A 15,112-nucleotide genomic window follows, 5' to 3' on the forward strand; every position below is an offset into this window, starting at 1 on the left:
TTTAGTAGGTTTGAGCAGACTCAATGACATTTCTTTTTTTGGTGAAAGGAAAAGTATGGTTTCTTAAGCTTGAAATAATCCCCGTGCCAAAGTGGCTTAGGGTAGCATTTTCTGATCTCTTCCAACAGCACTGTGTAAATGGAATTGTTGGTGAGAGAAGGGAGTTTTGTTGCCTCTGGTTACATGTTCATTGCTATACCTGTGTAACTGTGAGCAGAACAATGCATGCATTTAATAAACGACACTGGTTCTCCAAGTTTGTCCCAGAGTGTTGCCTTATTCTATTTGGAACAGACAATCCCTCAGGAATTACACTTTTGTGATGTCTAAATTGTTAAAGATGTCACCTCTCTGGTTCTATTTTTCTTAGAGGCACTACATTCCCTTTCTAGCCTGTTGTGATGGTGTAAATGTACAATCCCAGCACTTAATTGGGTAAGGAAAGGATGGTGTCAGTTATTCAGAGGAAAGACTGAACTACATAGCAAGTTCATGATAAGTCAAGCCAAGATTATAAAATCCTGTCACAAAATCACCAAATCTTTCTCCACACTCCAGTTTTTATTAATCATATGCTCAAAACAAGAGTGAGGAAAGAAGTGTCACGACCTGGTGTTTGTCACCCTCTGCAAACTTGAAATCATGGCCCAGTGTACATTGCATTATATTTTAATGCTTTAGCCTGTCAAGAGACACATGTATCACATGACCTTATGAAATAATCTTTTTTTAACTATATTCAGGACCATTGTTCTATTATCAGTTTGTGTAAGGAGTGATATGACCGTTCTACTCCAGTGATGAGAGACTTTTAAACAAGCAAATAAACAAAGTAACATCAAGTTTAATGCTCTAGCCCAAGAAGTTGTTCCTGACTCCTGATAGATAGTTTAGCTTTAAGAAGAAAAAAGTGCAAGATTTGAGTTTTCTCTAAAGTCAGTGAATGCAAAACTACAATTCTGCTTTTGTAGAGGATGGGAATTAAGTAAGACATGATCTCCTGTAGCCAAGAATGGCCTCTGACTATTGATCCTCCTTCCTCTATCTACTTCTTGAGAGGTAGAAATACAGATGTGCAACTCCATACCCAGCTTTAAATGTGCAATTCTTCCTTTAAAATGTTTTGTCATTTCGATAAAATGTGGTGCCTTTTACATAAGTCTTTCTACCTTGGTCTGTTTCTTTCTATTTGTTTAGGTAAGGAGCGAACTTACTTTTCTTGTTCCGGTGAAGGGATCCTCACAGGCCTGCATACAATCAAGTTGTTCCTTACCATGGACAATTTGGTAAAGTCCACCAACTGCATGTATTATAATAGCCCTTTGTGTTCCTTTTAAGCCCATGTAGAAAAGCTATGACACTGTACTCTCTCAAGTACCTTCCACTGTCCACACAGGAAGGTTAGGCTCTATGGAATTGTTTCTGTAGTTAGATAGGGAAGTATATATTCATTTAGCGTTGAGTGACCTGGGTAGCCATGCTCTGTGACTGCTTTAAGAAAGTGATGCCTACCTTTCTTTTCTAAACCAACTGCAACACTCTTCATCTAACATGAATCCAATGTTTTCCTTTGAATATTGACAGAAGTAGCCTGTCAGAGAAACACACCTCTCATGACCTTAAGAAATATTTTTTTCTTGTATAGGAAGGATCGTGTAGCAGTTGCAATTTTGTAGAAGGGATGATTTAACTGTTGAGAGATTTTTAAACAATGATATAAGCAAAATTAAATAAAGCAGAATATTAGCCATTGGTAAAGGCTAATTCAGTGATAGAGTGCTTACATACTATATTCAAAGCCTTGGGTTCAACACACAAATAAACACACACACATAAGCATAAACACACAGACATGTGCGTCCATGCACACAATTGTAATAAATATTTTTTAAAAATCAAATTTCTCCAACTCCTGTGTTCCACTCCCCTTTTACTGTTTTAATCTATGATTGATGCTATATTTATTCTCTTGGTCTATATTTCCCTCCATCCACCTACAAATTTATCCACTATTCTAACCAGTAAATTTGTCTACCTGCCATCCCTAACTTGAATGTAAATTATAAGAAAGAAGCTGGACTCTTGTAAGTTTTATTCCTTCTATATCACCTGTACCTTTACCTCTGCCCAAATTATAGTAGATATCTTATATATTATTATATATTATATATAGTAGATATCTTACATATTGTTGTTGGTCATGGACTCCTTTGTTTTCTCAATATATTCTTTTCAATTAATATTTATTTTGTTTTCTGTGCATGAGGGGTTTTACTCCATGTATGCATGTATATCATGGCTAGTGCTTAGACAGGTCAGAAGAGGCTGTTGGATTCCCCAGAACTAGAGTTACAAATAGTTATGAACATGTATGTGCTGAGAATAGAGCCCAGGTTCTCTGCATGAGCAGCAAGTGCTCCTAACTGCTATTCCATCTCTCTGGTCCCATACAAAGTACTCTTTTTTTCCCCATTAATTTATTTATTATTTACTTTACATTCCTATTGCAGCCCCCCTCTCCTCCCAGGCCTAAATCCACATAGTCTGTCCTCCAATTTCCCCTTCTCTTTTGAGAAGTGGAAGGAGCCTGTTGGGTACCAACACACCCTAGCACATAATGTCACTGAAGGTCTAGGCACATCCTCTTCCACTGAGGCCACATAAGGCATCTCAGATAGGGGCACAGGATTCAGAGGCAGGCAGAAGAATCAGTGAGAGCCCTTGCTCTAGTTGTTAGGGGACCTGCATGAAAACCAAGCTGGATATCTGCTACGTATGTGATGGGGTCCAGCCCATGTATCCTCTTTGGTTGATGATACAGTCTCTGGGTGCCCACAAAGTTCCAGGTTAGTTGATTCTTTTGGTCTTCTTGTGGAGTTCCGATCTGCTTTGGATCCCTCAATCCTTCCTCCAAATCTTCTATATGACTCCCCTGAGGTCAATCTAATGTTTGGCTGTGGTCTCTGTACCTGATTTCAACAGCTACTGTGTGGAATTTCTCAAAGGAAAGCTACACTAGATTTCTGTCTCCAAGGCTAACACAGTATTATTAATAGTGTCAGGGACCTTCTTGTTTGCATCTGAGACTGGTTGCAGACCCTGGGCTCTGGTTCTCCACCAACTCTACCCACACCCAGAGGTAGCTTGACCTCCAGGAGCTCTGACACACCCAGAATCTCAGGTTCACAGGATTATAGAGATAGCTAGACTCCCAGGAATTCTGACACAACCATGATTCCAGAATTACAGCCTCACAGCAAGACCAGTTAGTACCAGAGACAGCCAAATGGTGAGAAGAAAGTGCAAGAATATAAGCAACAGAAACCAATGCTACTTGGCAACATCAGAAGTTAGTTCCCCCTACCACAGCAAGCCCTGGATAACCCAACACACCAGAAAAGCAAGATTTAGATTTAAAATCCCATCTCATGAATATGATAGAGGACTTTAAGCCAGACATAAGTAACTCCCTTAAAGAAATACAGGAGAACATGGGTAAACAAGTAGAAGTCCTTGAAGAGGAAACACATAAATCTCTTAAAGAAATACAGGGAAACACAATCAAAGAGATGAAGGAATTAAACAAAACTATCCAGGATATAAACATGGAAATAGAAACATTAAAGAAAGCACAAGAGGAGACAACCCCGGAGATGGAAAACCTAAGAAAGACAGCAGGAGTAACAGATACAAGCATCACTAACAGAATATAAGAAATGGAAGAGAGAATCACAAAAATGGAAGAGAGAATCGCAGATGTAGAAGGTACTAGAGAAGACATTGACACAAAAGTAAAAAAAAATACAAAAATCATAAAGTTCCTAACTCAAAATATTCAAGAAACAAAGGACACAATGAAAAGACCAAGCCTAAGAATAATAGTTATAGAAGAGAATGAAGATTACCAACTCAATGGTCCAGGAAACATCTTCAATAAAATTGTAGAAGAAAACTTTCATAACCTAAAGAAGGAGATGCCCATGAACATACAGGAAGGCTACAGAAGACAAATCAGATTGGAAAAGAAAAGAAATTCCTCCCATCACATAATAATCACAACAGCGAATGCATAGAACAAAGAAAGAATATTAAAAGTGGTAAGGGGGAAAGGTCAAGTAACATATAAAGGAAACCCTACCAGAATTACGCCATAGTTCTCTACAGAGACAATAAAAGCCAAAGGAGCTTGGCTAGATGTCATATAGACTCTAAAAGAACAAAAATGCCAGCCCAGGCTACTATACCCAGCAAAACTCTCGATAACCATAAATGGAGAAACCAAGATATTACATGACAAAACCAAATTTAAATAATATCTTTCCACTAATGCAGGCCTACAGAGCATAATAGAAGAAAAGCTCCAACACAAAGAGGGGAATGACACCCAAGAAAAAGCAAGAAGTTAGTCTTCTCACAGCAAACCCAAAAGAAGAGAACTACACAAACACAATCCCACCTGTAGCCACAAAAATAACAGGAAGCAACAACCTTAAGAGAGAATTTGTCCTTAATACCTCTCAACATTCATGGACTCAATTCCTCAATAAAAAGACATAGGCTAAGATAATGGATATGTAAACAGGACCCAGCATTTTGAAGCATAGGCGAAATCCACCTCAGTGACAAAGACAGGCACTACCTCAGAGTAAAAGGATGGAAAACAATTTTCCAAGCAAATGGTCCCATGAAACAACCTTGTGTAGCAATTCTTAATATCCAATAAAATAATCTTTAAACCGAAAGGTATCAAAAAAGATGGGGAAGGACAGTGCATACTCATCAAAGGAAAAGTCCACCAAGATGAACTCTCAATTCTGGATGTCTATGCCCCAAATACAAGGGCACCCATTTTTTTCTACATGCATGACTAGATAATTTTCACTTTCTGAGTATGAAAAATATAAGCTCACTATTTTTATGGCTAAGAACACTCTAATACAGATAAAGTGAAAAACCTTAGGACAATTAACAAGTTACTGAGTTCTGAGGACATGCTTGTAAACAGAGTTTTTCCCCATGGAGATGAGACTCAATAAAGACAGGAGTCTTCACCAGCCATTATTTTTCACAAATTTCTCCTCAGTAATGAATTCTGCTTCTTCATGTCAAGGTCTCATTATTTGTTATGTTTCTTTCTTTCCTAAAGAGAGTTCACTGTTTCTTCAGAAATGAAAATCAAAGTCCTTCAAAGGAAATTTTGGGTCTCTTTACATCAGGAGGCCTTGCTCCCAACATGATAATTACGAACAGTACATTCTACGGTGGCTACTATTTTAAATTAACTCCGGTAATTATGTTTTGTTTTATTTTATGGTATGTTATTGGGAAGAAGCACACTCTTTCTTATTGGATGCCTTTTTACAAGTTAAAAAATCAGTAATGTTGTATCTCTACAAATGTTTTAAATCCAATAATACAGTATGATATAATATGCTGTTGATTTTTTTCAAATAATTAGGACACAAAGTGATGATAATTTTCTGAGAAAACTCCAAATTGATTTCCAAAGTGGTTGTACAAATCTGACTCCCACCAGTGACGGAAGAGTTTTTCCCTTGCTTCACATCCTCTTCAGCATGAACTATCTTAGTTTTTGATTGTAGCCATTCTGATTGGTATCAGAAGGAACCTCATAGTTGTTTTGATTTGCATTTCCCTGGTGACTAAGGACTTTTCTTTTAGTCCTTTTAGTTTTTTAGGACTTTTCTCATGGCCATTGAGAGAGCTGCAGCATGTGGGCATTGAGAGAGCTGCAGCACGTGGGCATTGAGAGAGCTGCAGCACGTGGGCAGAGCCTCAGGGTGCTTTAGTTATTATTTTGAGTGCACTCCATCATCTTATATGGAGGAGGAGGAGCTTTTGTTTGATTTTTTTTATCCTGATGAAATGTTTTTAGCATCTCTGTTGAAAACTATACTAGTGCTCTGATCTGTGTGTCTAACCCTTATGTTAATACCATGTGACCTTAATATCATGGCATTGTGCTACACTTTGAAGAAGCCTCAATTCACTCTTCTTCAGTTGACTGGTTTTTGCCTAGTCTGAGTCCCTTTGATTTCCTTAGTTTTAAGACAACCATGCCAGGGACTACAAAATAGTCTGCTTGGACTGTGTTCAATCTGCAAATAAAGTTGGTTAAGACTGGCATTTTTATAGTGTAGACTTTCCAACTGATAACCATGAGACATGGTTCTGTTTAGTAGATCTCCTTTGATTTCTGCCAACATTGCCATGTGGTATTCAAGTGTATTCATTTTTATTTACACTATTAAATCTCTCTCCAACATTTCATTTTTGTGTACTTTTCTTTTACAACTTTTCTAAACATATTGTGACTTCTAACAGAATTTTATTAGTCACCTAAGTTTTGAAAGATAGTTTTGTCAGGTCTACCATTTCTCATTGACTTAATTTTCTTTCAGTACTTGCAACACTCCATTCTAAAGGCTCTTGGTACTATTGTTTCTTGATAAGAAGTTGGCTTTAAATTTAATCATTCTCTCTGTGTGTAATTTGTCATTCTTTTATGCACATGTTTAAATTTTTCTCTTTCTACCTTCCTGACTGGATATCTGAGATCCATATTTTGTGTCTGCCAAATGTTGGAAGCCCTGAATCATTATTTCTGTATTGTTTGTTGTCCCTTTGTTTGTTAGTTTTCTTCTTAGGAATTGAATTATACAAATTTTGGAAGGCAAGATGTTGTCCCACCTACAAGTTTTTAAAACTATTAGATTTCTTTAGACATTTTCATTTTTTCTAAATTTACCTGATACATAAAAATATAAAAATTGTACATATTAGTGGGGTATCAGATGAAGAAGTACATATAGAAGTACATATTGTGTAAATTTTACATTAAGTTAAATATACTCTCTCAAATATGTACCATTTTTGTTCTTGATTTTGCTTTGTAATGTTGTTTTCTTTTTATTTGAGGCAGAATCTCATGTCTTATGGTAAAAATGCTAAAGTCCCCTTTTAACTTTTTAAAATCTGTAGTACATTGTTACTGTCTTCAGCCATGCTCCTGCTTTCTTCTCTTGTATTATTGGGTTGCTTGTATATATCTCTAAATTCAGGATTTCTTTATCGATCTTATTCAATAGTCTCCTATTGATCCTATATGGNNTGGATTTACTTCAGTTACCATCCTCACAGCCTTATTGTTTGCATGTGTCTTTGTCTGAGTTCCTTTTCTACTGTTTGGAATTACCTACGTGTTCACTCAGTAGGACAGTTTTCTTGTGTCTTGCACAGATTTCTAAGAACAACATTTAATCCATTGTCTGTTCACGGAAATGTAAGTCAACTGATTGTCTTCATTCCCCCAGAATATCCTTCCATTTGTCTGTTTATTTTCCTATCATGTTNCTTCTTATTGTTGTTGACTGGACACTGAAGCCAACATGTGTTAACTCTGGATTCTGGTTTGTTTTTCTAAGAGGTGCTATTTTTACTGTTAGTCTAAAAGGCAGATGATTTCCTTGGTAACAATCAACAACCCTGCAAACTCTCTCACCTCAGCTCTGAGGGTTAGTATCTCTGTGGTTTGATTTTGGCTCCATTGATTTTCTTTTAAAAGCTGTTCTGGGGTGTTCTCTGGGCTGGTGTAGCAGGAGGACTTAGACATGGTTTCTGTTGTAAATCTTAGAACTCCCCATTCTTATTGTTCTTTTTTTCCTGGAATTCCCTTCTTAAGTTTTCTAAATGTTCTGCCAGCCCCATTCCTTGGCTCTGATCTATCAAATCAGTTATGATTCAACTTTGTGCTTCTTGGGTTGCTCTATGCAGCTATATAATTATATATTTTATTAACAGTGCTATTAATCTGCTACTACAAACAAATATTGCAAAATATCCCTGAGTATGTGCCATTTCACTCATCTGTGAGTGTACATGGAAAAAAAAATCCCTAACAGTGAAATCTGCTAGTGAAACCCCTTTCCTTATAGGCATACCTATGCATATGTATTTGGGTATGGTTGATTAATTTAATTTTTAAAATGTTGAACAGAATGTGCCAAAATAAGTTTTGTTATTAACATTGCAAAATAATGCAATCTGATTTCTTCTGTCTTCAAGTTCAGTAATCGTCTCGAGTGGTTAATTGATATTCCTAGAGAAAACATCACTGTAAACACAGGTAAGAGTGATCTAAGTAATTCTTATATTCATGGGCCCGCATTGCCAAGTTGAGCAGCATTGACTTGATATAATAAATCAGGTCTTGTCTCAGCTATTATGTGACAGACTTTTAATGGAGAAATACAACTTGCATGTCTACTTGTTCCAGAAAGGACGTGAGCAACAGATGAAAACAACTATTGCGCCATGTCCATTTTGGTGAACCGTGTTTTTCCTGAGGCTTACTAAGCATGTTGTGAAGGGTTACTCATGAGAAACACAGCTAACTCAAATGCAGTTGTATCACCAGAAAGCCCACCCTCACATGGGTTGTTAGTCTCCAAAACCTACAGCACTGTAGCTCTCTACAAACATGTGTGCAGACCAACAGTCAGAGCATCTCTCTCTTCAGGGATGTCCCATCAGCCTCTATCTCAGCGAATATTTACTTCCTTACATTGCTGGGTGGAAGCACCCAAGAAACTTTCTTTCTGCTCTTGGTTTGTACGTTTTGGTTAACCCACTGAAGCTGGTGACCCAAGGCAAGCCCTCTGGAGGAAATTTTGTTCTGTAGGGTTTTTTTGTTTGTTTGTTGTTTGTTTGTTTGTTTCAAAATAAGATATGTATTATTCAATATTATGAACTAATATCTAATCAATATAATCAAATAATTTTTCATTTTTAAAACATGTGTTTATTTATTCACTTTATATCCCAATATCAGCCTCCCTTTCCTCCTTGTACCCCTTTATGCGAGTCTTCCCCCTAAATCCACCTCCTGTTCTCTGGAAAGTGCCCCTATGGGTGTCACCCACCCACACTAACCTGTCAGTTCCTGCCAAGTAGCTCAGGGACTAGGCACATCCTCCACAATTAGATCAGCCAAGGTGATCCATTTAGGGGGAAGAGATCCACAGGTAGGCAGACAATAGTTTTGGGCAATACCCCTGCTCCAGGTATTGGGGGAACCTGCATGAAGACCAAGCTGCTCATCTACTACATATATGCAGGAGGTATCCAGCCTGTGTTTACTCTTTTGTTGTTGATTCAGTCCTTGGGAGCCCCCAGGGTCCAGGTTAGTTGACTCTGTTGGTCTTCCTGTGGAATCCCTTCCCTCTTCAGATCCTTCAATGCTTCTCCCAATTCTTCCATAAGACTCCCTGAGCTCCATCTAATAGAAGGATGTGAGTCTCTGCATCTCTTCCCGTTGGCTGCTGGGTGGAGCCTCTCAGAGGACAGTTATGTTAGGCTCCTATCTGCAAGCATAACAGAGTATCACTAATTGTGTTAAGGATTTGTTCTTGCCCATGGGATGGGTCTCAATTTAGGGCAGTCTTTGGTTGGCCATTCCCTCAGTCTCTGTTCTTTGTCCCTGTACAAAGATACATTTTGGGTCATGGGTTTTGAGCATGGGTTGCTGTACATATCCCTTAAAGGGGAGTATATCCTGGCTACAGTAAATGGCCTTGTCAGGATTCATATCCCCAGTTGCTAGGAGTCTCAGCTAGAGTCACCTCCATAGACCCTCTTCAGCCTTCTCCTGTCCTAGATCTATGGCTCATACTGGAGATTGCCACCCCTCCACTGCCAAAGGGGGAAATGCTTTTATTTGGAGGAGTGCCATAAAACATCATGTAAACGTCCAATATAGATGTGTGGATATACTAATAATTATTTGTGGCTTATCTGAAATTCAAATGTAACTGAGCATTTTATTTGTCGACCTTACAAGTTGATTGTGCTAACACGTGCAATGTTAATACTGTGCTTGATAATTTGACACAAGCTAAACTAATCTAAGAGGAGAAAGCCTCAGTTGAGAAAATACCTCCATGAGACAGGCTGTAGGCAAGCCGGTAAGACATTTTTGTAATTAGTTATTGCTTGGGCAGGCCCTTCTCATTGTAGATGGGACCACACCTGGGCTGATTGGTGATCCTGGGTTTTGTCAGAAACTTGGCTGAGCAAGTCAGAAGCATGCAGTAAGCAAGCAGTAAACACTGTTCCATGGCATCTACAAGAGCTCCTGCCTCCAGGTTCCTGTTCTGTTTGTGTTCCTGTCCTGACTTCCTTAGACAATGAGCAGTGAATGATATGAAAGAGCAAGCCAAATAAAACTCTCCTCCCCAGCTTGCTGTTTTGGTCACTGTGTTTATTGTGGCAATAGAAATACTAACCTAAGACAATACACCATCCTTTATTTGAAGCAAACACATTTTGTGTATTGGGGAAATTGGGCATTGATACACTTTCCTGAAATGGAATTAATCTAAAAATGTTATAGGCTGTAATAGGTGATGTTTCATTTTGTTTTGAAGTCTTCTGGAAAGTGGTGAGTGGAAAATCACATACTGCTGTAAATACTCAAAGGGGAAAAAGAGGAATATCAAATTCCAGTAGTTGGGTATATTAAGCTAGTGAACCAAATTAATGCATCTTCAGTCATGAAATATACTCTTATAGGTGAAAACTGCTGGGAAACTTCTTATTTAGATATGGTATGTGCTAGAAGCAAGCACTGATTTAATTTTACCTTAAGGAAATGAAAACATTTATTGCATTTTAATTTCATATACATGTGTTGTATTTACATTATTACATTCTTTCTTATCTTTTCCTCAATCTCTCCTATACAGCCCCAACTCCATTTCAAACCTTAGACTTCTTTTGTTTGGATTTTATTGAATATAACATATTCAAACATATCTGTGAGTGAATAAACAAACACAACAGACAAATATGAGTTTGTTTAATGTTGCTTATCCATGTATTTATCTGCTTTTAGGGTTGGCTGTGTAGCACTAGATAACCTAGAAGGGTGCTCAGCCCTGCAGGATACTAATTTCCCTGTCTTGTCAGACATAATTGCTTTTATATCTTCATGTAAGAGTGGAGCCCATGAAAGTTCCCCTTCAACATTTTACATGTGGACTGGTGCTGTTATTTTTCAGATCCTCTTTTTTTTCTATCTCCAGAATTGTCTCCCTTTGTGATTTTTTGTTTCTATTTCCATTTTTAGATTCTGGATGGTTTTGTTCAATCCCTTCACCTATTTGGTTATGTTTTCCTGTAGTTCTTTAAGAGCTTTTTGTGTTTCCTCTTTAAGGGCTTCTACTGGTTTACTTGTGTTCTCCTGTATTTCTCTAAGGGAGTTAATGATGTCCTTCTTAAAGTCCTCTATCAGCATCGTGAGACTGATTTTTAAATCCAAATCTTGCTTTTCTGGTGTGTTGGGGTATACAGGACTTGCTGCTGTGGGAGAACTGGGTTCTGATGATGCCACATAGCCTTGGATTCTGTTGGTAAGGTTCTTGCACTTGCCTTTCATCATCTGGTTATCTCTGGTGTTAGTTGGTCTTGCTGTGTCTGGCTTGAGCTTATCCCTCCTGTGGGCCTGTAAGCCGGTGTCAGCACTCCTAGGAGACCAGCTCTCCCCTGGCAGGATCTGTGTGGAACAGCCCCAGCTCCTGGGTGCAGATGGTGGCTGGAAGGAGCTATGGAAGGTTTTAAACCATCTTATTAAACTTGGATCCTCTGCAAGAGCATCAAATGCTCTTAACCACTGAGCCATCTATCCAGCTCAACACTTTTTTATTTACCTTTTTATTTTTAATTTTTTCAGATATTTTCTTTGTTTACATTCCAAATGTTATCCCCTTTCCAAATTTCCCCTCTGAAAATCCCCTATCCCTTCACCCCTCCCCCTGCTCCCTAACCCACCCACCCACCCCATTCCTGGCCCTGGCATTCCCCTATACTGGGGCATAGAGCCTTCACAGAACCAAGGACCTCTCCTCCCATTGATGACCGACTAGGCCATCCTCTGCTACATATTTTTGTGTTTATCTGCTGCTCAGTAAAGTATTCATCTAAAATTATTTTGAGTTTCTTACATATTTAGGATATAAATACTTTTCTCACATGATTGAGAATATTTCTCCAGTTTGTTATTCTCTTATTTATTATTTTGTGTGCCTGAGTACCAGAGGCTTTCCATGGAGATCTCTGGCCAGGCCTGGTGCAAGGGTTCTGGCGAAGGGAAGTGAGTATGGGCAGCGGTTGGCTGCAGTGATTGGCTCCACTTCCATCCCTGATGTGCCTTCCAGGTTACTCAGTAACTCTGTGCCACACTGCCTTGCACTGAGTCAGGTCAGGCTGGGAAGAATAGAATGAATAGAATAAAAACAATATGTGTATACTCTGTGTGTGTGTGTGTGTGTGTGTGTGTGATTGTGAGGCTATATGTATCATCTGGTCTTCAGTATATGTTGGAACCCTGAACTCCACTGCCAGTGAAGAAATAAACCTGTCAGGGATAGAGAGGACAAGCAGGAAAAGAGCAAAGCCTTCTTCCTTCTTCCTACATTCTTTATGTAGACTGTCACCAGGAGGTAACAGCTCAGATTAAGGATGGATCTTCCCACCTCAAAATATCTAGATTAAATGTGTTGCTGGCTACTTCAAACCATTTAATTAAGAAAATTCTCTGACAAGTTTTCCCAGTAGCTTGGGTTTACTTAATTTTAGACATTGTAAATTTGATAACCAAGAATAGAGAATACAGTCACAACTCCTCTTTTCTTGATGAGATTTGGTTTGGCTTTGGGTTTGCACAGATCACTACACTTAATTTTGTGTATATGTACACACTCTTTCTCTGCTCCCACTTTTGTAATGACACTTGAGCCTTCAAGGTGAGGTTACAGTATACCTGTTCTGGATTGAAAACCTGCAATCTCTTATTCTCTGTACCTTTTCCAATTGTTGATCACTGTGTGTGTGCTTTAGAACTGTGATAGGTGTTTTGTAGCATCTCATTGTGATTGTGATTATATTTCCTTAATAGGAAATATATGGTCTCTAGCCTATCAAGCCATAGTTAATGGTGCCAGATGCAGGTTTCATTCTGTGGAATGGGACTTAAATCCAATCAGAAAATGGCTGGTTATTCTCATGCAACTATGGAACCTGTGAGCATTTCTTTCTGTCATTATTGCAGCTTGAAAGGTGCACAGCTGGGTATAATAGATAATTACTTTCATTCTCCAGTAGCTTGCATAGGATCTACCATTACTAGGAAAGCTAATTAAAGGGCTAAAGCTTCGAAATCCACACAAGCTTAATTTCACCATGTTCTGTGACTCAAACATGTAGTGCCTTCAACAAAGGGATCTAACCATCATGTTCAAAAATCTAGAGGTTAACCAAAAACATGGTTTAGGGGGTCTTTGGAAACTCACTGTCCAACTATTTCAAAAGGAGTTATTCATACCTGGCACTGGCTTTATTATTTGTTAGCCTCTGGTGTGTAATAGGGGATTATTTGACCTGTCCTCTTATAATATAACTTTGTATTTAACCCAGCCTTGTGTATCTGTCTGTCTCTCTCTTTCTCTCCCTCCCCTTTCACTCCCACTCACCCTCTCTCTCTCTGTATGTACTCCTGTGTTCGGGTTGACTTTTGTCTGTTCATTCATATGTGGAGCCAGAAATCAATATCCTGCATCTTACTCTCTGACTCTCCACCTTACTTTATTGATATATAATCTCTGACTGAGCCTAAACAACCAACAACCTGTTTCAGCTAGACTTGCTGGCCAACAAGGCCTCTAAAATCATCTGTTTATCCCTCATCCAGTGGGGGGGGGGGAATCAAAGAGTTTATTATCAGGCTTGACCTTTGTAGGGATTTTGGAATCTGAACTCATATCCTCTAGTTTGTGCAGCAATATTTTTACTCATTGAGCCATCTCCCCAAACTGAATTTTGTCTCTGTCTTTCATCACCTCTCTGTTTTGAGATCTTTATAATAAGTCTTAGAATTGTGTTAGGCTTTATCCTTTGACCTTTTTCAAAATTAAATTGGTTTTTGTATTTATTTTGATCTTTCATGAAATTTTAAAGTTTCTTGTTTAAGTCTATAAAAAAAATACTCTTACCTCAAATACATATACATACATATACAAATACATATACATTTGGAATATATTAAGTTTATTGATCAGTTAGTGGAGATTTGCCTTATTAATTACATAAGATCTTTTAGTATTGCTCTCCATTTCATTATAAATGTTCAATAAGAATATGCCCTCATTTGAGCCTCAGCCTCGGTCTCAATCTTGATCTATGGCTGCAGTCAATACAGCAACTCGCAACTTGATGCCATGATGATGCCATTACCAGCCATCCTCCTTTACTTTTATAAGAAATTTAAAGCATATACAATCCATATTTAAAATGAACTTTCTTATAATCAAAATATATTTCAATCTTAATATTACATCTAATGCATAAAATTTTAATTAATATTCTAAACTAAGTATTCCAAGTATATTTAGTGTAATTGTTTATTTGGGTCTATTGATATCTACCAATTTGCAAATGGAACTAATGAAGTTTGTTTCATATATGGTGTTTTATTTATTTCCTCCTATTCTCCATTTTATGTTACTTATTCTTGTGATTCCATTTTACCTCTACTCCTGGGACAGTATCCATGCCTGTAAAATTTTCAGTGTTTAACCATAGAATTTAGCTATCTACCCTTAAATAAAATACATTAAAGGTTTTTCTACTGGGATGAAAATTAGCTATCAATATTTTATTTTAAGATTGGGTCTCGCTATGTAGTTATAATGTGTCCATGACTTATATCATCCTATGTCTCCCTAGTATTTAACCATCAAACATTCTAGGAACCACCATTCCATTCTTTCCTATAAAAGCAATGCCTTTACATTCTATGTGTGAATGAGATAGTACCAGTATTTGTCATTTTCTATGCCTGGGGTATTTAACCTAATATGATATCCTCCAGATTCATCCATGTTGTCTCAAATAACAAAAGGAGATAGTATTTATTTGCACTAATGTGGGTAAATACTAAGTTTTGAGAATTTTAATAAAAATGGACATTGTTTTTTAAGCATCTTTCTTTTTTTCTTTTCTTTTCTTTTCTTTTCTTTTCTTTTCTTTTCTTTTCTTT

At 37.8% G+C, this 15,112-nt stretch overlaps 1 protein-coding gene across 1 annotated transcript in view; it reads left to right on the top strand.

The window, feature by feature from the left end:
• Positions 1-15,112, top strand: part of LOC110288424 (cation channel sperm-associated protein subunit beta-like) — a gene marked incomplete at its 3' end in the record, with an annotated part of 48,446 nt that overhangs the window by 7,163 nt on the left and 26,171 nt on the right. The window contains exons 3-5 of the mRNA XM_021154778.1: positions 1,198-1,286; positions 5,147-5,287; positions 8,086-8,146. Of these exons, the coding sequence (XP_021010437.1) occupies positions 1,198-1,286; positions 5,147-5,287; positions 8,086-8,146 (291 nt within the window). The remainder of the gene's footprint in view (positions 1-1,197; positions 1,287-5,146; positions 5,288-8,085; positions 8,147-15,112) is intronic.

The sequence above is a fragment of the Mus caroli genome, unplaced genomic scaffold, assembly GCF_900094665.2.
Source record: "Mus caroli unplaced genomic scaffold, CAROLI_EIJ_v1.1 scaffold_10547_1, whole genome shotgun sequence".
NCBI lineage: Eukaryota > Metazoa > Chordata > Mammalia > Rodentia > Muridae > Mus > Mus caroli.